The sequence below is a fragment of the Pezoporus wallicus genome, unplaced genomic scaffold (genome assembly GCF_028554395.1).
Source record: "Pezoporus wallicus isolate ANWC-B61680 ecotype Strahan unplaced genomic scaffold, APGP_CSIRO_Pwel_v1 contig_227, whole genome shotgun sequence".
Classification (NCBI taxonomy): domain Eukaryota; kingdom Metazoa; phylum Chordata; class Aves; order Psittaciformes; family Psittacidae; genus Pezoporus; species Pezoporus wallicus.
The window spans coordinates 9025631-9050850 of record NW_026635704.1 but is presented as its reverse complement, the minus strand read 5'-3'; the positions used below and the strand labels follow the sequence as shown (position 1 = coordinate 9050850).

General features: G+C 37.8%; 1 protein-coding gene across 3 annotated transcripts in view; it reads right to left on the bottom strand.

Moving 5' to 3' along the window:
- RBBP8 (RB binding protein 8, endonuclease) overlaps window positions 1-24142 on the bottom strand; it is a 36482-nt gene extending 12340 nt beyond the window's left edge. Inside the window, exons 1-12 of one of the 3 annotated variants that reach the window (XM_057397609.1) lie at window positions 24087-24142; window positions 20715-20939; window positions 15588-15630; window positions 13355-13450; window positions 11397-11509; window positions 8331-8406; window positions 5720-5889; window positions 4377-4478; window positions 3235-3332; window positions 2575-2702; window positions 736-1621; window positions 526-652 (exon numbers count right to left, since the gene is read on the bottom strand). In XM_057397609.1, the coding sequence (XP_057253592.1) occupies window positions 526-652; window positions 736-1621; window positions 2575-2702; window positions 3235-3332; window positions 4377-4478; window positions 5720-5889; window positions 8331-8406; window positions 11397-11509; window positions 13355-13450; window positions 15588-15630; window positions 20715-20826 (1951 nt within the window). In that variant the 5' untranslated portion in view covers window positions 20827-20939; window positions 24087-24142. Of the gene's footprint in view, window positions 1-525; window positions 653-735; window positions 1622-2574; window positions 2703-3234; window positions 3333-4376; window positions 4479-5719; window positions 5890-8330; window positions 8407-11396; window positions 11510-13354; window positions 13451-15587; window positions 15631-20714; window positions 20940-22972; window positions 23080-23681; window positions 23973-24086 lie in introns of those variants that run through there. The other 2 variants (XM_057397607.1, XM_057397608.1) reach the window with 2 other exon arrangements.
- Window positions 24143-25220: the final 1078 nt, after the last annotated feature.

Sequence of the window (25220 nt, the reverse complement as noted above, 5' to 3'; positions counted from 1 at the left end):
ACTTCTAGAAAGAATATTTGGTAACAGCTGTTCATTATCATTAAAGGTACAGTTTTCTTTAACAGCTCACCAGGAATCATGAAAAATATTAACTAAATAGCTCACCCTTACGTTTAAGTACAGTTTTCAAGCGTTTGATATAGATAAACTTTCCAAGATTTTATTTTAGTACCTGTCATTCACATGCTACAGTACACAACAATGCTAAATAAATGAGAAAGAAATAAGATTCCCAGCCTGTTGAGTTTACATCTGAATGCCAATGATATTTTTATTTTGTATAATATGTATAAAAAAGAATATTTATTATGTATAATATGTATAAAAGACATTTATTATATAGTGGCAAAAGAAAGCCAGGAAGATGCAGACTGAAAATGTGGGGATGATGTTAAGAAGTCCTGAATAGAATGAGATTGAGTTATAAACACAGAGAAAGTGATTAAAGTAGAAGATATGAAAAATTGTGTTCAACCGCAGCATAGGCTGGAGGGTAGGGGGACAATAAAAGGAACATCAAGTTACCTTGCTCATTTTGCAGTGCTTTATTTTTTGATAGTCTGCAAGGGTTTGGTTGCAGTACAGATGCTGGTTCAGACTCTCCATGTCCTGTCCTTATTTTCTTCCTATTTGGTACATGGCCACTGGCAACCTAATAACATATTTCAAACTTATTATTTCCCAAAACTTAAATACTGTATTTCTAAGGAGAAGAAAAAAGTCAGAATAGCTTACCTTCACATCATCAAAAAGTTCCTCTGTCTCTGCAGAACTTGGCAGTGGCACAATTTTGAAGGGAGGAACTATTTCTTTCATTTGCATCTGGTTTTTCTTATCTGGGAATGTTTTTCCCAGCATTGGCTCTTGTACATGGGATCCCTCTTGTAAATTTCTGCCAAACAAACAGTTCTCACTGATGGCATTTGGAATTGATGAAGAACCTTCAGGCATGGGCTTCCCCAGGTGTGAAAAAATGTCATGCAGAGTCACCTGTTTCAGTCTATTTTTACAGGTGTCCTCAATTCCTTGTTTTTTCTCTTGACAACGAACTCCAGAGAAACGATCAGATAGATCCAAGGGCTTATCAACTGTATGCTCCCCATTGATACGATGAACATCTGATTGAAAGGGCACAGAGTTCTCTTTGTTGAAGGATGTTTTTTCACAGCTAACTGCATGCTCATCGTCAGTTTTCTTCCTCTTAGCACACCTGCCTTCTAGCTGCTTCTGGTGTACGATAAGGAAATCACTCCTAATCACCTCATTCTTAGCTGCACAGGTGTTTCCAACACAGGTTACAACCTCACTAGTATTCTTTTTCACAACTATTTGCCTATTCATAGAGGCCTGGCTGATAATAGAGTTGATTTCTGTTCCAAGATTCAGTGGTGCAACAAAAGCAACATCTTCAGATTTTGATCTACTTTTATGAGATCTGGAACTAGAAGGATTGTTGAAGAGGTTGCTTTTGAGATTAGGCTTCAATCCTGAATCTAAAATACAGGGGGCATGACTTGTACTTGAGTTGTTCTTCACATTACTAGAAGCTCCAAAAACAGGAGAAGCTACTCGAGAATCCCAGTCAACATGTGGTGGAGTGTTCTGAGATGGTTCTGAAAGACTGAATACAATGAAAGATAAAATTATTTTTTTCTGGTGTACACAGGGGGCTGGGAGGAGAAAACAGGAAACTTCTAACTTTTGTGTATCCTATCAGTGATCTGCTTTGAAACTGTCAGTGTTGCTAGTATTAACTGAAAGAGAAGGAAAAATAAAAGGGAAATTTTTGGTCTAGAAGTAAGTATTGCTGCACTTAGAGCTGTAAAAGGCAAACAAATCACAGACCCTGTCCTTCATTTTAGTATGGTATGAAATGCTGTTCCACATTCAACTGGGAACCAAGGACAGTATTAAACTTGCCTAGGAATCCCTTCTACCAGAGGACCCCCTTTCAATGCAGTTACTTGGAAGGAAGTGAGAATGGTTGTGACAGCAGTCTATCTAGGTTCTTGTACGGATCTTATAACCATGATAGAAGATTCTCAAAGCTTCTGCAAGTAAAGGAAAAATATGCAAGCTTCTTTCAGGTATGCTGCTTTTTACGTGTCATCAATAAAACATACATTTAAGATGACAAATAGGGACTAAAAATGTTTTCAGTTTAGACCACAACATCCTGAGGAGAGTGGGAAAGGCAACTTGTCAACTAGTATGACATCTAGTCAGCAGAAAGGTTTTACGATAATTTTCCTACCTCCACTCCAGGCCTCTTACTCCCAGGCTTACAGGCCTCAGAAGACACCTCAGAGTAACAAGAGGTGAGTGAGGGAATGTGTACATGGAAAGCCTGATTCATCAGTCTGAGAATGAAATAAAACTCTATAAAGTTTTGCATTCTATCAGTTTTTTGCTTCTAATGTTATTTACTTGAAAGAAGCCTCTACAATATGAAAATACTTATTTTCATGTCTGTACCTTTAAAGCAAACTGCTGTAAGGTTTTAAATTCTACTAAAACCAGAACTTCATATAAGCCTGCTTAAAACAGTATTATTAGAACCAAGTGGAAACACACCCTAAATTGTTGCCATCATTTCTTGATTCAGAAACTGGATGTTTTCTTGAGTCTTCACACTGCATGCTCTCTGGGGCCTGGCTCATAACAGTATTAGTGCGGGGAGGACTCAGTACACTTTGAGACTCCTTGCAAGTGGTGAAGGAAAACAAAGAAAGGAAGTGTGAGAAGCTATTAGAATTAAAAATTAGAAATATGTTAGGTGTGCACACAAACACCACGAAAACCCATCCAAATTGAACCATTCAAAACTCTGAAAAAAAATGTTAAATGATAACTGAAATTTTGATCAACTTTACAGAAATCTTAGAGAAATTTATATTTAAAAAAATCAGCATCAAATACACACAGACACAAAACCCCCTCAGTCTGCATACTATCATTCTCATTGTAGTTACCAATCAAGTAATCTCACCTGAGTCACCAAACAGTCTCATAACCAAATAATCTTTTTTAGTGTGTTAGACTCAATTATTGCACAAAGGGAGTTGGGCAGACCAAAGGATTTAGTCCACTGTCTTAATTAAACTTGAAAGTTGTATATGCAACAGGAACTGCACCCCTACCCTCCTCCCCATAATGCAAAAGAGAAAAATACTGGGTTTGAAAAGAACTGGCATAAAAAGCAGATTATGTAAGACATTTAGGAATACTACTTACAGATTCCTCTTGAACAGCAAGTCCAATTGTTTCTGCAACTACTGCAGCCAAGTTAAAAGATGGCTTTGGAACAGGATAGCCTCCCATCCTTGGTTTATCTTTATGAGTAGAAATAAGTTCACAGTAAGTCACATATAGTATCTTACTCTACTCACACAGATGGTGCTAACACAGAACTAAAAAGATCACAAATCTAGTGTCCTGGGTTTGACTTGTGTCAGATAAAAATTGAACCTGAAGTGAGAAGTTGAGAAGGGGGGCAGAAGAATTTCTAAAGAGAACAGACTGCTATTTCATCAGAGAAATATGTTTCCAAGTTGTATACAGCTTCCCAAACTTAAAATACAAAGACAAGTCAATGTAAAAGTTGCTTTTCAAACTCCTAGGGCACAAATAGTCCGAGAAAAGCATGTAGAACAATGATAATGTATATTTGTAGTAAAATGCTTGTGTTGCATATTTCCTAGGTGACAGTTATAATTATTATTCTTGTGTTTTTATTAGGAAAACAAATAGATGAGTTTCCTTTCTTTCAGGGGTTTAACATTACTTCAGTTTATTAAACCAGGGCAAGGTACTATGAGGGAAGGAATGTACAAGAACCATAACCCAAACTTTCACAAATTATTCTAAAATGCTGATTCTTGCAGTCATTTACAGTTAAGCACTTCACAGAAAAAGAAATCAGGGATGCAAAAAGTTCTTGTCAAAGAACTTGGTATGGACAAGGACATATGACTTGTATTAATTCACAAAAAAGGGAAAAATAAATAGTAGCATTTCTAAACATCACATATTCATGTCAGACAGTAAGTTCAATTCTTTAAATATTTTATCTCCTTTACAGTTGGAAAATCAAAAGTAAGACAATTGGGTAAGTTACCTAACATATCTGCAGTAAGAGCTGCACTGAGCTTCTTTATTTCTTGACTGAGCCCTCATGCTATGCCACCTACCTAGTGGCATACACAGAGGCACTACAAGATAGGCATTTCAACAGCAATTTTGTGATTAACCCCAAAATCCTTATTCTAGCTCCTTGTTTAAAGAGATGAACCCTCAGTTATTGATGAACCCTCAGTTTTACAGCATTTTTGCCTTATTTTGAATGGAACTAAAACTAAATCTACTAATACACTTACTTGGTATAGGGGACAGTTCTGCATCGCAGGTGTCTGCCACAAGTATCTCTTCTCTGTGGGGACTGTTCACTTGTGTGGAATACAGTGGAATTTTTCCAGTCTCTAGAAGATGCAGAAACATTTTCACATGGTGAAACTGGGTATTCTTGCTGTGATAATTTCGTGTAGATACAGACCATGATCCTGACCTTAAAAGCACCTGAACACGAGGTTTTGATATGTCAGTAGATCCAGTAATTTAAGCACATCTGTTTGGTTTTATTCTGAGGTATCACTATGACAAATTAGTCATAAATATTACATATTAATCCTTTCTCTCACAAGCACGAGCCCAGTCAGCCATAAAATGATACTGACACGTAATTACATCACTTTCTGTACTGACCACATAAAAAGTATGCATTCAATCTATATTTGTCTTGTTAATATGGCAACAAAACTATTACAGAGCAAACCATCCAAGGGAATAATTTTATGTATCAACTAAGGTAGTGAAAAGATGAAAAACCTGAGATTTGAATCATGACCAGCTCTGTGTCATGTTGTCTTTTCTATCTGGACACCAAGAGCTTTCCACAGCCATTATCTGTGATTGGTATTTACACCATTTCTTACATATTTATCTTCAGTTTCATTTAGTAGCTGATTTTTTTAATTTTATTTTTTTCTAGAAAATGGAGAGAGACAGGTATGCTTAGAAAGGAGAAACTACTCATAGCACTGAAGTTGCATATGCAAAACAAAAGGCATAAATAACAAACCCACTCCCTTCATCCCACAGTTGTGCTATTTTTACTTTTGGACAGAGGCTTTTAGTCAAGACTCATATTTAGATGTATTTATGTATTATTTAAAACACTTTTAAATTCCACATGATAACATATTAAGAGCACCTGAATTGTTTAGCATCTTTCCCGTCTATCTTTAAAACACAAGCACAAGCCCCCTTCTTTCACAAAAAAATATCTTTTATATTTGTGAGAGCTATTACAAGACAAATTTTGGAAATTAAGTGTGCACAATACTTCTGGACTTTGACACAAAACAAATGCAAGTGTATCAGTAATAACAAAAGAAAGATTATGTAGCTGCTAGAACCAGGCATCTAGTCTCAGCAGTATTCCTTTAATGGCAGAATAATTGCTGAATGCGGGAGAACATGTCACTCCCCACTAGGTGGTGACAGCTGCACACACAGTCAAACCCAAGTTTGCATTTACAGCAGAGATAAGAGTTGGAAAAATGTTACCTTTGCAATCAAATTTATACATCATCTTTTTCCGTAGCCCTTAAAAGAAGTATTTCTAAAGTTAATTAAAAAATATAAAATACAATACTCATACCACTGTTGCTTTCTGCAAGTTCCAAGTCTGTGTGCGTATGTTCTGTGTATCGGATGTGCCTATTCTCTCTTTTTCTTCTCATACGACTAACCACAGAGAACGAAGAAGTCGGAACTGGAGAATCTGGAATGACTCCTTCTTCTAATTCCATTTCTTGCTGCTTTCGCTCCCTAGAGACAAAATTGGGTGGTCAAATAAAACCCCAAGTCAGCAAGATGAAGAGCTTTCATCTCAGGGAACAGGCTAATCATATGGCTGAAGTAAGAACCAGTTTAGAAAATACAGCCATCTCAGTAATATCAGAGATTAAAAAAGTACTAGAACCCAGGTTTTAGACACATTAAACAACAAATTCACAATTGCCCCATCACACCCAAGAACAGCATACAACCCCCCAGCTCTTCACATTTTAAGTTAACATTTAATTACTGCACTATGGAAGACTTTTTCCCAGGAAGAAACTAGGAACTGTAGAATTTCTAGCTTGTCCTCAGAAGCTTGTGCTACTTGAATGAAACAACACTGAAATGGGTGAGCTAGTGTTTTTCCCCCTGTATGGAAGTTCCTGCATACCCCAAGAATACTGTCTTAAATACAAAAGCTTTTTGTCAATTTTACATAGTAACAAACAGCACTACATTCAAGAGCAATCCTCCTCCAAAACATTGGCTATTACCTCTTACCTCACAAAGGTCTTTAGAGAGGAGTGTAAAAAGCAATATAAACCACATAAAGCGAGTAACGTAAAACATGAGTTATGAAGTTTATTTTCTGTCATGCTGTGAGCTCTAACAGCATCTTGCAGAGTCAGTATATAAAAGTTAGCGCAACAAGTAACTTTATCTTTGCTCTCCAAAAGATTTAGCTAGACACAGCAAAGAAGCAACAACAAAAAGGCATTAATTTCAGCTCTTATAATTTAAATACAAGTATTTTTAGTACTTAATAAGGGCATTGCTACCTGCCTTATTGAGGTGGTAGTGAGAAATAGAAGTGACAATAAAAGGAAAACCACAAGGAAATCTAACTTGGCTTGCTTGGTCATCTTTCTGCAGTAACACTTTTCCATATGACTCTCATGAGAAAACTTAGGCTGAAAGACCATTTCCTAACTACAAAGAGAAGGATGTAAGATTTTGATCTAAGGGAAGAGAAGGAAATACAGATATATTTCTGCTTGCACTGAAATGAACCACAAGATCTTATATAAAATAAGTTAATGGAAAACTGTAGAAAGCTGCCTGGCTTGAGAGAAAAGAGCATTTTTGCAGTCGGGCTTTTTACCATGACTAACTTTGAACACTTAATGACAAACACTGATGCACTGCTGTTCTGAAGTCTTGATGAATTCTATTGTGTCCTTTCATAATTCCTCTCTCCTGGCATATTTACAAAAAAAGCACGGAAACTCAGCATCATCTATGAACAATACCTTAAGAAACAAATCAAAACAAACTGCAAACCAATATATTTATTCAGTTACTTTGCAAATTTATACATACACCATATAGATGCAATAAATAATTTCTGAATCATGGAAACATTTAACTGAAACTTAATGTTTCCACCCATGGATAATGAACTCCTCATCTGATAAAGACCCAGATAATTCAGTTCTAGAATTTCATAGAACTCCATTTTATAGAGGATTCTATAAAATCATACATTGGGAAGAACATAGGAATTTGTTACTACTTGGTATTAAAAAAGAGTACTCATAGGCTCATGAAATATGTTAAATCTGAGAAAATTAAATGCATAAAAAAAGGATTATTAAGGTGCAAACAAGAAATACAAAGCAATAGGACCGTGGTCATTTTGAACTAAACTCTAAGCCGTTTTACTCCTCTATCAAAACTTTCTGACAAAGACAATTAAAGAGGACATGCAGACAAAGCCTGACAGAGCAAGTCCACACATCCTGTCCCATTCCTCCCATGCACGTACACAACTTGTTCAGATTGTCAAAACTCAGGTAAAATGATGTCAAACCATAGGTATACAAGAAAGGAATGCTACCTCTGCCTTGCACAGTGCACCATATTAGCACATTAACCACACCACTATTTGGCATACTCTTGTTATCTGATATGATTACAACTTGACACTCAATTTGTAGCTCATTATTTTTATGGTTCTCTTTTGAAATTTACTTTTTCTTTTGAAAAGAAGTTTATTTAAAAATTTTATTATAAGATCCTGATTTTTTTTTTTTTTTTTTTGCCTAGCTGCAAAACTACTTTTCTAAAGCCTTAACCTAGGAGAAAGGAATTGGTAAAAAGTCAACAGAGGAATAGGAGAATGAGACATAAGTCTTTGCTATGCACTGTGACTAAAACCATCTCAAACAATCAAGTCAAACTGAATTTCTATGACAAATTTCTCTTGGTTTAAACAAAGATGCACAGTTAAAAGAAAGCAAAAAAATCTGCACAACACAAAGATGCTAGTTTTATGTTGTTGTAGTGGCAGTAGACTACCTTTTCACAACCTATTAAAAAAGAAAAGAAAAGAAAAAAATTTCAAGTTTTTTAGACATTTATATTCCCAGGCATTACTAGTGAGAAATGGAGGGAGGAAGGGGAATATCCAAAAAACCCTCAAAACTTACTCCAATTCCTTCTGTAACTGCTGGAATTGTTCAGTTATCTTTTTATTTTCATCCTGTAAGTTGTTTTTTTCATTCACTGCAATTTATATTGAAAAAAAGAAAGGAGAAAAAAAATAAAAATCAATGCACACATGTTAACATGGTATATATCACATATAATTTTGTCAGGTCCTTTAAGGAAACAGAACCAATTCTGTAACATCATACCACACACCCTCTCTGTGGCTTACCAAAATTAATTTTCAAGCTAGTCATTAAAAAGGTTGTAAAATAATGTGTTGGAAAACATAAAAGTATCACAACTACCGGATCATAATACTAGTTCTGCACCATCATTAGTTACTTTTGTCTATGTCCATACGAGTGAGACTGTGTTGTAAAGATGAATTAATTGCTCACTCAGCTCCATGGAAAAAACTGCTTCCTTAGGCTGAAGACAGCCTACATAGTATAAAGTATTCAGAATTTGGTTTTAGCCACTGCAGCAACCAGACAGTTGGAGAGAACAGGAAAAAAAAACCAATTTCTTAAAAATCAGTAAAATGTTTTGGAATTTAAGAGAGACTGGTCAGATTTTTTTCTACTTTACTTTTCTTAATTTCCAATTTATTCAGGCTGTACTTCACAGAAGCTTACTGCATCATCTTTAGCCTTTCTTCCACATTGTCTCAAACTAACATAATGATAGCTCCCAACTTCTCTGGTTCACTTTTATTTTCCTTCTCTTGTGGTTTTTTTGGTTGTTTGGGGTATTTTGTTTGTTGGTTTTTTTTTTTTTTATATTTTACCTCTGGATTATTCCTGACTGACCTTTTTTGCTGGTTGCAGGAAACATGAATTGTCATATAGAACTTAAGGCAAACCCATGGAAGACTACTGCTCTATCAGAGAGTGATCAAGATTTGTACCTAACTGGCCTCACCTTGATTTTCAAGGCTCAGGGTTTCAATTAAAGATTGGCTGTACTCTCTTTGTTGTTAATCATTAAACTCAAGGATTCAGAATATTTTTATTTAAATATCCTACATTAAAAGCCCTTGAAAAAAATTACTTTATATTAGTAAAGAATCTAATATTTTTACAATTAAATAAAGCACTGAAAAGCTACTTTGTGTGTCTGGCATTTCCCATATTTGAGATCTTGCTGAATGTCTGCTTGTTCTTGTTCAAGTAAGACAACTAAATGATACAAAATAATCAATGGTAAAAATACCATTAATAATTTAAAATTCTGCCCTATATTATTTAGCACTTTATACAACCAATCCCAATCTTTCAAACCCTTTTATAAAGGGATTTCTTGTGCCCTGCCTTCATGTCACCTACAGCAAACAGGTGGTTTTTTTTCCTGTCCCATACATATTTCCTGATTTTAAAATGAGCTGGCTACAAGATACCTGGTGTAAAGCAACTCTTCTGTGGCTTCAGAAGGTTATGTGAAGGGTATGGGTTTACTGCAGTTAAACACCAAGACCAACTACATGATCCTAGCTGGACCCAGGTAACACTTGTTTGAACTTGCTACTTTCTGATCAACAGTTACTTCTGAAGTCAAAGTTTCCTTAGGAAAACTAGCAATCAATCACAGAATCATAGAACAGTTAGGGCTGGAAAGGACTTTAAGATCATAGAGTTCCAGCCCCCCTACCATGGGCAGGGGCACCTCATACTAAACCATGTCACCCAAGGCTCTGTCCAACCTGGCCTTGAACACTGCCAGGGATCGAGCATTCACAACTTCCTTGGGCAACCCATTCCAGTGCCTCACCACCCTTACAATAAAGAACTTCTTCTTTATATCCAATCTAAACTTCCCCTGTTTAAGTTTTAATCCATTACCCCTTGTCCTGTCACTACAGTCCCTAATGAAGAGTCCCTTCCCAGCATCCTTATAGCCCCCCTTCAGAGACTGGAAGGCTGCTATGAGGTCTCCACGCAGCCTTCTCTTCTCCAGGCTGAACAGCCCCAACTTTCTCAGCCTATCTTCATATGGGAGGTGCTCCAGTCCCCTGATCATCCTCGTGGCCCTCCTCTGGACTTGTTCCAACAGTTCCATGTCCTTTTTAAGTTGAGGACACCAGAACTGCACACAATACTCTGACCTGCTGGTCACGCTCCTTTTGATGCAGCCCAGGATATGGTTGGCTTTCTGGGCTGCGAGCACACGCTGCTGGATCATATTAAGATTCTCACCGATCAACACCCCCAAGTCCTTCTCCACAGGGCTGCTCTGAATCTCTTCTCTGCCCAACCTGTAGCTCTGCCTGGGATTGTCCCAACCCAGGTGTAGGACCTTGCACTTGCCATGGTTAAACTTCATGAGGTTGGCATCAGCCCACCTCGCAGGAGTGTCAAGGTCCCTCTGGATGGCATTCTTTCCCTCCAGCGTTTCAACCAAACCACACAGCTTGGTGTCATTGGCAAACTTGCTGAGGGCGCACTCAATCCCACTGTCCATATCAGCAACAAAGATGTTGAACAAGACCGGTCCCAACACTGATCCCTGAGGGACACCACTCGTTACCGGTCTCCAGCTGGACATTGAGCCATTGACTACAACTCTTGGCGTGCGTGCGGCCATCCAGCCAGTTCTTTATCCACCAAGTGGTCCACCTATCAAATTGATGTCTCTCCAATTTAGAGACAAGGATTTTGTGTGGGACAGTGTTGAATGCTTTGCAGAAGTCCAGGTAGATGACATCAACTGCTCTACCCCTGTCCATCAGCTCTGTAGCCCCATCATAGAAGGCCACCAAATTCTCTTCTCTGCCTCTCATTCTCTGCCTTAGCCCTAGGAATAAACAGAAGCAGCCACATTTTACCTAAAGTAGCCACTTTACACTGTAAGATTTTCCACCTCAGTTTGCTTTCAGTATCAACACTTCAATCTAAGACAGTGGGTCAAAAGACTAGTAATTGGTATGTGGAATATTTTCAGGCTGTAGAGTTAAGCATCCCCCCAAATGAACTTCTTGGGCTTACACCATACATAAATTATATCAAATTCACAAAGAACTAGTTTACAAAATAGTGTGTTTTGTCTTGGGACTTGTGGATAAAACTCACTGAGTTCAGTGATAAGTTTAAGATTCTGCTGCCGGATATTTTCAAACTCTTGCTGCTTCTTTCTCATATGTTCTTCAGTTACAGCACAACGATCACATAATCCCGCTCTTAACCTACAATAAAATTAAACAGAAAAGAGTCCCTCCATTAAGAAAATACTGCCATACATGAAGCACACCCACTTACCTGGCCTTTTGAACAATGAAAACCAGAAAATTTCTGACAACAATGTAGAACACTCCTAAGTACTGTGGTTTTGTATGTTGACATAGCAGTATTTTGAGATTTCAGAATGACCTAATACTACATGCTTCAATGTTTGCATAAATGGCTGTAGGTACTGAATACTTCTCACCCAACATGCATTACCTTATTTAATAAAGTGGAGCATGCTACACCTTGCCAGTGAAAGCCCTTGTGATATGTCCTACTAAGAACACGGCAAGATATTAATCATCATTCGTTATTAATTCAAGCAAATAGACATAAGCAAATTATTCCAGTAAATATGATTTCTACTTCATCTAAGACAGATATATCTCTGTCATTAAACAAAGCAATCAAATAAAAAGGACAAACAGTAAGTTCACACTGTAACAAATATTAAGCAAATACAAAATCCTTTATCTAGACACCAATGATCAGAAGTGGATCCAGAAGTCCAGGTGAGGCATTGCCTCTGCTGTTTATAATAGTTCAGATCAGCTGTTTAAAGCATATCTGCTATCAAAAAAGGGCTTGCTATGGATCACTCCATCATGATACATTCATTCATGCAATGAAATGAGTGTTCATTTTCCAGGTGATAACTGAAGTGTATTTCTGGTACAAATCAAAAAGCTAGCGGTATTACCGAAGTGAAAATCAGATTCTCTTTTGCCTGATAAATAAGAGATCAATTAGTGAAGAGTTCTGCATTGCTGCTGCTAGCACATGAAGTATAAAATAAATAAATAACAACATAAAATTAAAACAAACCAAAACTTACCAAAACTCGCATTTCCAATTCCACAGTTAACACTGGAAGTTAAAGACATCCTGGTTTATGGGTATTTTAGCATTGTGGAATTATGGAAAGAGTAAAACACTGAAATGCCTCTTCATACTAGTTTATCTGACTGTGTAATAAACATGTTATTATCATCTCCTTGTATTAAACCACTTCAAATACTCTTTTTGTTTTCCACAATGCAAGTATTTCATCTGCTAAGGGATTTGAAAAGTCCACTCACTCTGCAAATGTCTCTCTGCCTCTGTGGTGTGAAAGTTTATTACCTGCAGAGTTACAAATTTATCCCTAATGCCTGTCACAGAAAAACAGAATTCAAAGCAAAATTTGAGTATCATGGCTCTAAAATTTAGAATAACACAGGCATATGGGAAAATAATTTACAATGTAATGGTCTCTTGGTCCCACAAAGCTTCTGAGACCCGTTAGTAGCAAATTCAACATACACTTTCCAAAACAAGTATAATTTTTAAAGATGAAAAAAATGCACTGTAATTTCACATCTATTGGTTTTGCTTTGCTATACCAGATTAAACAGGAACATAAAAGAGAAAGGCAGACTGTCAAAAGGTGATCAGAATGTCTAAGTCCAAAAGAAAGGAAAAGACAAAACCTGCTATTAAATTACGTAGAACAGACAACTGGTAAAAAAGACCCCCTCATATCTGAACGATTTCATAGTGATATTCCTAGTTATTTCATGAGTTTCAAATGGTATAATACAGTTTACAGAATTCTGCGCTTTATTCTACATCTCATGCCATTTGGATTGTACTGGAAAGGGTCTAGTTTACTAAAACCAAAACCAAAACAACAAAACCACCACCAAAACGGAAAGAGACAAACAAAACAACAAAATAAAAATAAACCATCCAACTTACAGAGTAGCTCTGGATACTTTGCAAGAGCAAACCACAACAAACCCAAAAGCTAAAAGGTACTACTTCACCTGTCTTCTAAAACCTTGATAGTGTCATGAAGTGCTTTTTGCTGTTCTCTGAGCTGTTGGTTCTTAGTATAAAACTCTTCAAGCCTCTCTGCATCCCTAAAATCAAATAGAGAAAAAAAAAAAAAAATCTCAAGGTTATTTTGTGTTAAATAAAATAATAAATAGTTAAAAATACAGATATAAAAAACCCAAATAGTTAAATTACAGATATTAGTTTTTCAATACAGAATTCTATCTAGCATGTTTCTTTCTTATTCTTGGGAAATGTAATTATTGTAAGCACAAATACTAAGTTGAAGATAAACTAAGAAAGTGTTTCTGACTAATGGTAGCTTAGAAATGTTCTGAGTTAAGAAAGCAGCAGCCAGTTTCTAACTCATCTGAGCTAAATTTGATTTTTCTCAGGACAAAAATTAGGTTGATGACACTCAAGACATAAAAGCTAACCGTATTCAAGCAACAATTCCAGGGAACATAAGGTCAAGCACTTTTCTTATTTTACTGTGTTGCAGAATTGCTGAGAAGCTAACTGGGGGCTTTCACAATCTGGTTGTTTTGACCTTGACTTAACAGTGAGTGAATCTTGCAGTGTGGCAAACCACAGTAGGTTTGTAAACCTCACAAGCCATTAGAGATTTAGTTCCTCAAGAAGCAATTCTCAGAGTCCGCAGAACGTGGATTCCCATAATATGAACATAGAGAACTTTCTTTCAAGAACCTCAGAAACAGAAGATATTGGATAAAGTGCTTTCTCTAAAAGCCATGACTATTCAGTTAATGAAGAACATTTCGTCCTCAAAAGAGCCAAGGAAAAAGCAGCAACATTAACTTCTCAATTTTAACTCCCCTTCATTTTAATAATCAGATCACCACTTAAAGTTAGAAAGAAGGTATGAGCAACAAGGACACAATTTTTTTCTGTGAGGAAATTAACTTTCAGTAAAAGTTAAACAGCTGAATCTCTGTAACATTACAATGACTAATATCAGAAAATCAATTCGCAGTTCTTCCTTTTACCATGGAAACCTTTGTATACTCTATGAAAGCAAGTATTTGTTCTCAGTGTGCCTGTGATGGATAATTTGAGGAAGCCACGAAATTGGCTCACAAAAAGCTAAGCACACACACAACAGGAAACAAAAACATATTTACTAATTTGTCGATACAATTATTTTACACAGGCATATTTTTAAGTTGGCACTACCCCTTTAAAACACATTAAGTAAAACACATTTTCATATTACTGGAATATACACTAAGACAAGAAATTAACAATCATGGGTCATAAAGTGAATGGGACAGCTGTGAGCCTCCAGTGTACAATCAGACATATTAATTCTGAAATTTAAGTAAAGATATTTTATTTTTCTATACTACCACCCAGATGAATATGGTCCTTTTCAGCTGCATATGCAACATATAAAACAATTACATGCAAACAGCATCAGGGACCACTAAGGACTTGTGCTTTCACTTGAGGAGGACAGTGTTAAAGTTAAGCTACCTTAGTTCATTAATGAAGTACAGCCAAATTTGAAGTTTGACTAAAGCAGCCTGTATTTTTCTGATGCTTATGGCAATAAAAAACAAACAAAACCACTTTTTTTTCAGTTTATGCAACTTACAGAAGGCAGAAAATATCAAATTTAAAAATATTTTCTCAAGCTACCTTTAAGTCATTCTATGGCATTCAGTTAAGTGCAAATAAATAAATTCACATATGCTAATACTCCGTGCCTTCCACCTACCTCCTACTCCCATCAGTGCACCTGCTAAACATGACAGACATTTTTGGCTATGAAGGCACTGTGTATAATGAACAGTCTCTGACCTAGCATTTACAAGTCATTAGCTCCACTGCTGAAGTGGGATACAAAATAAGGCGCTCATTGTCAGCTGATTACCAGATCTGAAATACTAAACCTCAGGTATTCAGATGCTCCAAGGAGAACAAGACCTCCTATGTAGCATTACTGTATCAACAATGTGGTAATTGTAGAAAGATTCCAACAACAATTAAGCCATTTGGTATGTGTTCTGTCACATCAGGGATAATATTCATCACTTAGAACATTAACTGATCAATTTAAGATTTCAGGAATGGAAGCAATTCACAATACAACAGGTTAACACCAGCAGCAGTACATCTGAAGGAATAATCCATAAAACCTTAATTGATCTTACAAGAATTATGGCTTGGTTAATAAATTAGATCATTAGGGTGAGTACTTACAAGCATCTTTCCTTTTTCAACTTAGATATTTTCAGTTGTAAGCCTGAAAAGTAGAAAAAAAGAAAATACATGTTATAGAAATCTGATTAAAAAAAAAAAAAAAGAGTAACAATAATGAAACAATAAACCAACTCTCCTTTTGCCAATGACATCTGCAAAAGAGCAAGAAAATGATTCGTTCTGGATTTCTTGAGCATGTTCTACAGGATCTTGAAAACACGTACAGCTATTATGATATCTAGGAAGTAGAGACTTCTTAAACAAACATGCAGATTCCCACTTAAATAGGCATAAAACCACCTTTGTAAAAAAAACACACATGAATACTAGGCACTGTCAATATATTTTCATTGACTACGACTACGTAAGTAGCATGAAGTGTTCTGTATCCACATGCGTAACACTACACTTGAAATGTAGCACCCAACCACTGAATTGAAAGATGTATTACAATGTATACACACAAAGGAAACATTACAAAATGCACGATTGGAGGCTTTAAAACACAAAGGCTAACATACTCTTGGAGGTGTGCTACCAGACCCTCTCAGTGAAAGCTATTTTGGAACATTTTAGGGTGAACTGAGGAATGATATTTCATCTGTGGCCTTTCTCCCACTACAGCCCACACACTCATAAACATCTGTTCCATGAGGAAGTAGAAAGGTTTGCAAATACAACTGATGCTCTTGGCAGGAGTGGCCAGCTGAGAGCCCAGGGGCTAGACAGCAGTCCAGCCTATCTGCTTGCATGGTTTTGAGCGCATGCATATGTGTGCAGGGACAGGAAGATAAAGGTGCTTTAAGTACAGCACAGCTTAACAAGTGGGATGAAGTGCTATGAAATTTATGATACTATCCCTACACAAGCTGGCCATTCCTATTCTAAATAAATGATCAGAAATTATCAGACTCCAATGGTATAACATCTTCTTAAATACAAACATAACAGAAATTTTTGTATGACATAAGAAAGTACTGTAACTATTTTTCCACAAGGCCATATTTTCTTCAAACTATGGAAAAGTTGTAAGCATTACTCATTTAGGATAATAGGATAAACTTACGAAACAAAAGCACTTTTAAAGAAAACTTCTGACAATTTTGAGTTTAAACCAAAACACATACCCACACTATAGAAAATGTAGGTTAAGGCAGCTAACAGAAATTTTTCTTTTCCAACCACTCTCAACTGGGAACAGTTCAAAGGGAAAAACTACTTGCTGGAGAAGGTTCACTCTTCAGGCTATGTAACGTATAACAGTCAGACCGGCCAGAGCCTCAGCGAACCCGTGCCACAGACAAGGTGCCAGTGAGACAATGAGATAAAAATGCACAGAGACTACTTAAAATAATCCAACAAAACAGTTCTTAAGAAATATAGCAAGATTTCTTTTATCTCTTCAATATTCAGCACCTGTGAGATATTGCATTCTATCATGCAGATCAGCATAGAAAGAGGGTTTATTTTTCTTAAGTAGCTGCTATTCATCAAGTCAATTAGGCATCTGCAATTATAACCCCTATAAAGCGTGCTTTAATACTGCTCCACGCCCATCTGAAGGAATGAAGCTGCACAACAATGCATCTCCTGTATGAACAGGTAGTCTGTTCAGCAAGTATTTAGGCTTGTAACATTGGCAACCTGAGCCACAAATTGAAGAGGCAGCGCTCAAAAGGCCCAGTACTGTGCTACAGGTAACACTATCTCCCCTCTCACCTGAATTCAGGAGGAACCAAAGTAGTTACTTAAAGGCTGCATTTTTTTCTTAATTCAAATGACTGCAATGAGAAGGCAGGAAACCAGCTCGCTACATTTAACCAAGAGCATTGAATTTCTACATCAGGTGTAATATCTGTTTTTTGCTTTTCCACAGCACTGAGAGGTTTTAAGCATACTTCAAGAGCTTAGCTTTTTCAGGTTTCCTTATTTAACACATTAGTGAGCTTATAAACTTATGTGGAACTACACTATGTACATTCACAATTCAATTTTATATTTTACACAATATTTCTACAGAACAGATAAGCTGCAGACTATATAAATCTACTTCACATAAAGTTTTTAAGTGCTTTAGTAAATGACACACTGTCCCCATTAAATTAATGTAGACTTTCAAGCTATCATTAGGCAGAGTAATTACACGCACAACACTTTTATGAAACTTGCAACTTGATTAGACTATGTACCTGTAATATTTCAGTTAATGGCTATGACAATTTCCATTCTGATGGATTTTCAAATGCATTAAATGCACTTTCTTAAAACTGACAGTGCCTAGGAAGACTGCAGTGTCTTTACAGCTGAAGTTTTCTCAGAATGGGTTGGACAAGCTTCTGTCAGCAATGACACAGACATAATCCTACCCTAAGGGTATAGAGATGGACTAGATGACCTCCTAAGATCCCTTCCAGCCCTGTCTTCTATAATTATTTACTTTTGAGGAACATCCAGCCATTTCCTTTCCTATAGCAATCTATCACCAAGATTGTGTTCCTCAATTTTCTCTGCTTCTATGACTAGAGGTTTTTCCCTATTGATAACTTCTGCTTTTCAGAGGAAAGAAATTACTGGAAAAAAATAGGCCACTTCTTATACACAAAACTCTCCTCATGTTTCTATGCTGAAATATGTTTATTTTTAGTATAGAACTTTAGGCTTCAATTCATAGTCTGGAACTATGTTGGTTAAGACCCACATGCAACAAGTATCCATGTAATTATTTTGAGTAGAAACTTTATAAACACCATAATTTAATTCCTTGCTAATTTGTAAGCACTATGCAAGTATCCAACACAATCCACAGCTAGAAAATAAGAGTAAATACAGTTTTAATAACTACTTTGCTGAGTTGCTGAGGACTTCTGAATTCACAAAAAGCCAACTGGCATTAACCATGCCCAACATCTTTGGAAAGTCTACCAATCATATTAAAAGAATAAGCAGCTGGGTTTGTTTAGTTAACATGGTGGAAAAATACACACTCTGCAATACAGTAATATAAAGATTCTATCAAACCCATTTCAAACTCTATGAGTTTGAAGTATTCTCTAGTCTATATTCTATAGATCTATAAATATTGTAACTTGCATAAAATGCTTCACCATTTCAAGCTCACCTGTTATAAATGCTACTTTTCATGGATTTGTAATACATAATTAGAATTCCACCATCACGTTGTTCAGTACACTGTGCATCGTACATGCAAAAAGCTTGTACTTCAACTAACTTTCCCTTAATCCACCTTCCACCATCTTTAAAACAAATTTTGCTGACATTTAGATTGGAAACTCATGAGTCAATTTTAATTCTTATTTATAGACTTCAGAAACAAGCAAAGTCCAGGCAAGCCTGTGTTTGATGTTTCTAAAATATCTCCCAGTACCATTTTCTATAAGAGGATCCCCACCTTTTGAAAAAATTAACTATCCTTCAGGCATGCCTTTGATGTTATCATGGAAGACCTAATTTTACCTAACATAGTGCGGGACATACTGACAAAGGGCTAGGCATGAAAAAGATTGCCTAGTGGCAAAATTATATGGCCACACCCAGAATGCATTCTAAAGAGCATCTTCAATTGCATAATGAAAACCAAAACTTGAAAAATCACATGCTGCACATCCCAAGAAATTAGAGAAGGGGTCACTTAACATTACCCTCTACATTAGAGCTTTTTGTCTGTTCAGTTTTTGTTGTTCAGACATGCCACAGATTGCCAGATCCCATTCTGTCTGTACTTCCACATTTATCTGCAGTTGACATCACACCCACTCTGAAAAGAACCACCAAGAATTAAATAAAAAGAAAAAAGTAATAAAAATAAAGAAGATTCTTTTTTGTGTTTTGGGACACAATATAAAATTATATTTAAAGTCTTTACACATACTTTTTTTCTCCAAGTAACAAAATGCTACTATCTGGGACATTTTTCCTTTCAGTTGCCAAACTGAAAGATTTTTTGTTTGGCTGGTTTTTGTTTTAAGTTACTAACACAAAGTGTCAAGGCCCAATGTTACAAATTGTTGAATCAAGACTTTTGATGGAAGGTATGGAACTTCTATATATTATAAAAGGCCTCCCATCCCCCCCCCCCTTCCAGCTTTTGAAACTGGGACAGGATAATATAACTAGACCCAAATGGACAGACCTCGAATCGTTTTGAGGCTGGTAGGAAACAGAAAGCCACTGGAATGGTCTAGCTACAAAGGTCCACTTGCATGAATAAAGCTCTAAATTCACAAAACTAACCTGCCTTTATTCCAACCTAATATAAATTATTTCATGCATAAGGATATGCTCGTTGGAATTTTCAGTCAAATACTGTCCTAACTCCATCCAAAAGAATGGATCATGAAACTTAACAGAACAAAACGTTAACTTCTTACAATGGATTTAGAGCAAAACATTTTATGAACACTACTTATAAAACAATAAGAATACACACATACAGTGTATAATTCATCTTTGATTGTTAATTTCTTGCACTGCTGAAGAATAAAGACATTAACAGTCAATTCATAGTAAAACTGAAATCACAGGTTATAAAATACAACAAAAGAATAAGCAACTATCACAAGTTTTGCTGAGAAAATTTAGAACACTAAAAACTGAAGAAATAATTTTCACTTCAGTAATATTAACCTGCAGTGGTATTTTGTGTAAATTACGGGAAATCAACAATGCAAACCATTTTAACGTATCTGAAGTAACTAAACCTAAATGTAAAAGAAACAATAAATCCACTGAATAAATTGATTTGGAAACTTTGAATCATAATTCATTAAAGTAGTATTTAAATATTTCCCAAGCAAACACAGATAGCATGTAACATTGTGTTACTTTTTCTTCCCTGACCTATGTCACGATTTAAGCCCAGCCAGTAACTCAGAATCAGGCAGCTGCTTGCTCATTCCTGAGCCCAGGACAACCTAGCAAATCATTTATAATCATTGACAGTTTAGTCCCACTAAGCCAGGTTTAGGCTGTAAATCTGTAAGAGTTGTTTGCAGTCATCCAGTCCAACTTTCCATGTAACGTAGGACATTAAAAATCTATTTAGTACTCTGGTTCAAAGTTTCCCTGGGGTAAGAAAGAGTTCTGTGAACCCAAACATTAACAATTTACCTTGTACTTCTTTATCATGACATTCTTTCAGTTTGGACCATAATTCCTTGAAGAAATCTCCTGTAGGTTCTGCAGAACTAGGGCTCCCACAGCTTACTCCAGATGCATTCATCTTGCTCTTTTCTGCTCCCAACTTCGTTGACTTATCTGCAGAACTGGCTCACTCTCACACTTTAAGTCTTAAATTACATAGTTATAAAGCTGTTTCTGAAGACAGTTGTATGCCTGTAATGACAGATCGACAGCGCTTACTTTTGCATTTATCAGAGTATAACTTGCAGCCATTGATTAAACACAAAGTTTACTGCCTAGCCTTGTCAAGTTGTACTTACACACTGACAGTCACCCTGAACATCTGGAAGATGCTAAGAATTCTGCTACAAGTAATTATAAACTAAAAGAATACTCCCCCTCAAACCAACTCTAAAAATTAAATGAAGGTGCCTGGGAGTCTTTATTCTTTTCCTATATAAAGCTACATTTAAACAGAAACTCTGATTTTCAAAAGTAACCCATGCTTCCATGGCTGTGATCAAAAACATTTGTCAGAAGTTTAACCAGAGGTGCATTTGTGTATATATATCCTTTACACAAACATGGATTAAAATGACATCCTTCTGCAAAGAAAAGCTCACACCCCCTTCAGGTCTTTGTGATTCTACACCAGAATGATTCCCACTCCCTGGTGAAAAGGATTTAAGGAGTAATCTCAAAATTCATAGATCTCCAAAACATTAGTATTTGAGAACTATCAAGGTCAGACAGCTGTTTTAAAAGCCTGACTGCCTCCACATTTCAGAACAATCTGATACACAATTCTTATTTGAAGTGTTTCTTAGCACAGACGATGCCCTCAGGCAAAGCACAGGGGAAGCATAGTACTTAGATCTGTGTCTGAGCCAACGGAAGATTCAACTGAATTGTCACTGGGTGTCCACTACTGAAATACTCAAGTAATCTCTCTGACCTTCAGTTCCCTGTGTGTGAAACTAAGTTTTTCTTAGTGTTTTCCTAGTAATAGTAATAATTCCCATTTTTATGTGGTCAATTTTAAACAAACGCTTTTGAACTGTGACAGTGTTATTACCAGTTGGATGTAGCTCCCTCTGTAATTACCCTGTAATATAAATTATAATAAGAAAAAGAAATCTTAAGCTATTTTGTGCTTTTCCTAAAGCAGCAGCCCAAGGAGGCAAACCACAATGTCTATATAAATAAAAAGACCAATTGCCTCTCAAATTTTTGAGGCACAAGTTATGGTTGTAGCTTAGATGACAGAAGGTCTACAATTAGTCAAGAAGCTGCATTCCCCATCTTGAGGGCCTTCAAGCAACTCAGAATATCTGAGTGCAGCTACTGGTTTAGCTGGTCCTCTATATTCACCATAATAAAATGTTTAGTTCAGTGGTCAGTGATGTGGTATAGAGTGTGGAGGCCTTAGTTCCAGTCTTCTTTCTCATATCTCTGTGCACAGCCTTAAGTGAGTCACTTTTCTTTCAGTATGGCTGTATTTAAAATGGAATAAAAATAACGGAATAAACAGAACAAAGGCATATTCTCAACAACACAGGAACACTTGAACTGTGCATTTTCTACAGTATAAGGATACTTAAATGGAGCTGACAGTATTCCGTAATCATTCAGTAGCTTCATGTTTGCTTTAACACACTCTGTCCATAGAAAACTCAGCTCCTATTTCAGCACCTGGTTCCAAGTAAGTTAGTCTCTTACTTACACTAAGGTAAGTCCTTGGTAGAAAATAAAATTACCTTTCCAAATTAGCAATGGCTACAATTCTCAAGTGGAAGCCAAACAGTAATTTGCCTGCATCTTCACAGCTGAAGTGCTCCACTTTGTGCGCACTCACATTAAGTCATGTTACAATGCTGCTTCTCTATGGAACCAGTTGCCTAGTGACATTAGGAATGCCTTCTAAACTCTTCTTTTTCTGCCTTCAACACAGATATCTGAGAGACCATGTTTTTCCTTTGAGGGCAGCGAAAATAACAAACTTGCTCTCACTGTCTTAGATTTCAGTATGTCAGAGGTATCATTGTCAAGAAAAGGGAGGCTGACTCTAGAATTAGTAATGGCTCTCCTAGTGTTTTTGGTTTGGTTCTTTTTTTCTTCTCCAAAGATGACGAAGAAAAAAAAATAAAACGTAGAGAAGTTGTTCAGAGTTTCCGCAAAGAATTAGTACATCAATTGAATAGAAAAGGGGGGGGGGGGGGAAGAGCATTTTCCTAAGTTTCACCTACTTCAGCATCCCAAAATGCTTTCACACTGCTTTCAACAGGCGCTCAACCTCCTTCAAATAGAGGGCCCCCGCAAGAGTTCACATAGAGCCTTTGACAAGTTTGAGTAGTCACACAGGTGTAAAAGGCATTCAGTGGTGTCAGCCATTCAGTGGTGTCAGCTCCTCAACTCAGTCTCCAGTCCTAAGGATGATTTTCCAGTCCTTAGGTGAAACAGAACACCTGAGCTGACAGTTGCAGGCAGGAAGAGAGCTGGAAGGTCTCTGAGGAGGGAGGGAAGCACAATGCCAGCCCCTCTCCCGAACACCCCGCTGCTGTCGGCAGGCAGGAAGCAGGGCCGCTCTTAGACGGGGCTTTGCTCCTATCCTCCCGATAACCCTTTCACAGGACAACCCAAATATTTCAACTTCCCCTTTCTTCCAACCACCAACTCCCTCCGGCATAACACTTCGCACGGCTCCATAAACGACTGCCTTTCCACACACAGCTTCAGCAGCACTGGCGGCTACCACTGATAAAGCACTGACGCTATTTATGCTTCGCTGACAGGAACACATTCTCTCTCTGCGACTCTGGAGAGCACAAAGCCTCCTGAACCCCTGACCCCCACCAAAAACCGTGAGCACCAGCTGCTCCTATAAACTTAACTCTCCTGTACCTACTTTCCTTTTCTTTCCTTTTCCTTTGCACAAGCACGGCACAGAAAACTCACTCGTCTCAAGATACGCCGGGATGCTCTGAGAAACGCTGCCATAGACCAGCGCATGAGCGACAGCTCTCCAGCCGGGAACAAGTACCCGCGCCTCAGCTTCCCGCCAGGCTTCTGTCACACCCAGGAGCTCGGACAGCGAAGGAGAGGTCGGGCATGTCCCACACACCCCTTCTCCCAGGCGGCACCAATGCCGGCGGGAGCCACCGAAACGGAGCGAACGGGCAAGCGCGGCGCACAACCCCACACCCCGGGGGCTGCCGGCAAGAGGAGGGACAGCGTCCGCAACGTGTCCCGCGGAACTCGGGGCCGGGTGAAGGGGAGACTCCGCTCGTGGCCCGACAGCGGAACCGGTCCCGGGAGCGGCCGTTACCAGGCGGCGGCGGTACAGACCGCGCGCGCCGTTACCTGGTTGGCTCCCGACGACTCCTCGCGCAACGGCGGGAAATGGGAAAATAGCTGGGGCCGAGCACTTCCCCTGAGGTAGGAGTGGGAGGGGTCTGCTCAGCTCTCGCGAGGCTTCTGAGCTGCTCTCGCGAGAGTGGGTCGTGGGGGTCTGCTCCCTGTGGTTGCCCTCGCGTAGTTGTGGGGCATCTGGCGCGTCTGTGAGTGTTGTCTCTGCGCTCTCCTCAGCCTATCTCTGTCGTGGTCTCTGGAATTTCCACAGAGAGCAGCCAGAAAAAGCCAAAGGGGCGAGCGCCTTGTTAGGTGCCACGGTGAAGCATGGCAGCAGGCACAAAACCCTGGAAAAGCAAGTTTTCTTGAGTGAGAGCCTTCATTAAAACAAATGCTACCTGCACAAGGGAGAGCCCACCTGAAATAAGTGATTGTAGGTTTAAAGTCAGAGGGGGTTTTTGGGATATAATGGCCTTTGTAGTATTCAGGCTGTGCTGTCAAATCTACCCTTCTCTGCAGGATCTGTGGTCTACTGACTTGTGTGGTTTACACACAGTAGATGTATTTGTAGTGCTTTCTCCTCCTTGATCTTAATGGGATCCATGGGTTTGTCATTTTAGCATAGAACAGCCTAGGGCATATTTTAATGTTTTCTGTGAGTATGAAAACTGGTAAGCTCATATAATTGGTATGGTATAAGGCAGCTGAACTTCTGAGCCACTTTTGCCAACATTTTTTTTTTTTTCCCAAATGGCATATCAATGTTCTTTTGCTCATTGGGACCAAACCTGCTGTCTGCCATGAGGTAAACCCTTTGTTTTTTAGTTCATAGTTCTCATTAGTAGTGAAACAGAAACTAAACATAGCTTTTCACTACTCTGCCTCCACACGATTCCACTGGGGTTTTTTGATGTACCATATATACCTGTTTAGTATATAGGAACACTTGTGGAAACAGCTTAGGGGCATGATTAGAAGATGCAGTGGTGATCAGTTTGCAAGGGCCAGTGGTGCAAACACATACTTGTTAATAGCTGTATGAAAAAATGAGGTACTCAGGCATTTGTTAGTAGCTGTTCCGTCGTATTCTTGTTATGTTACTGAGCTCTCCAGAAAGTATAAATTTGGAGCTGCAGAGTAAATAAA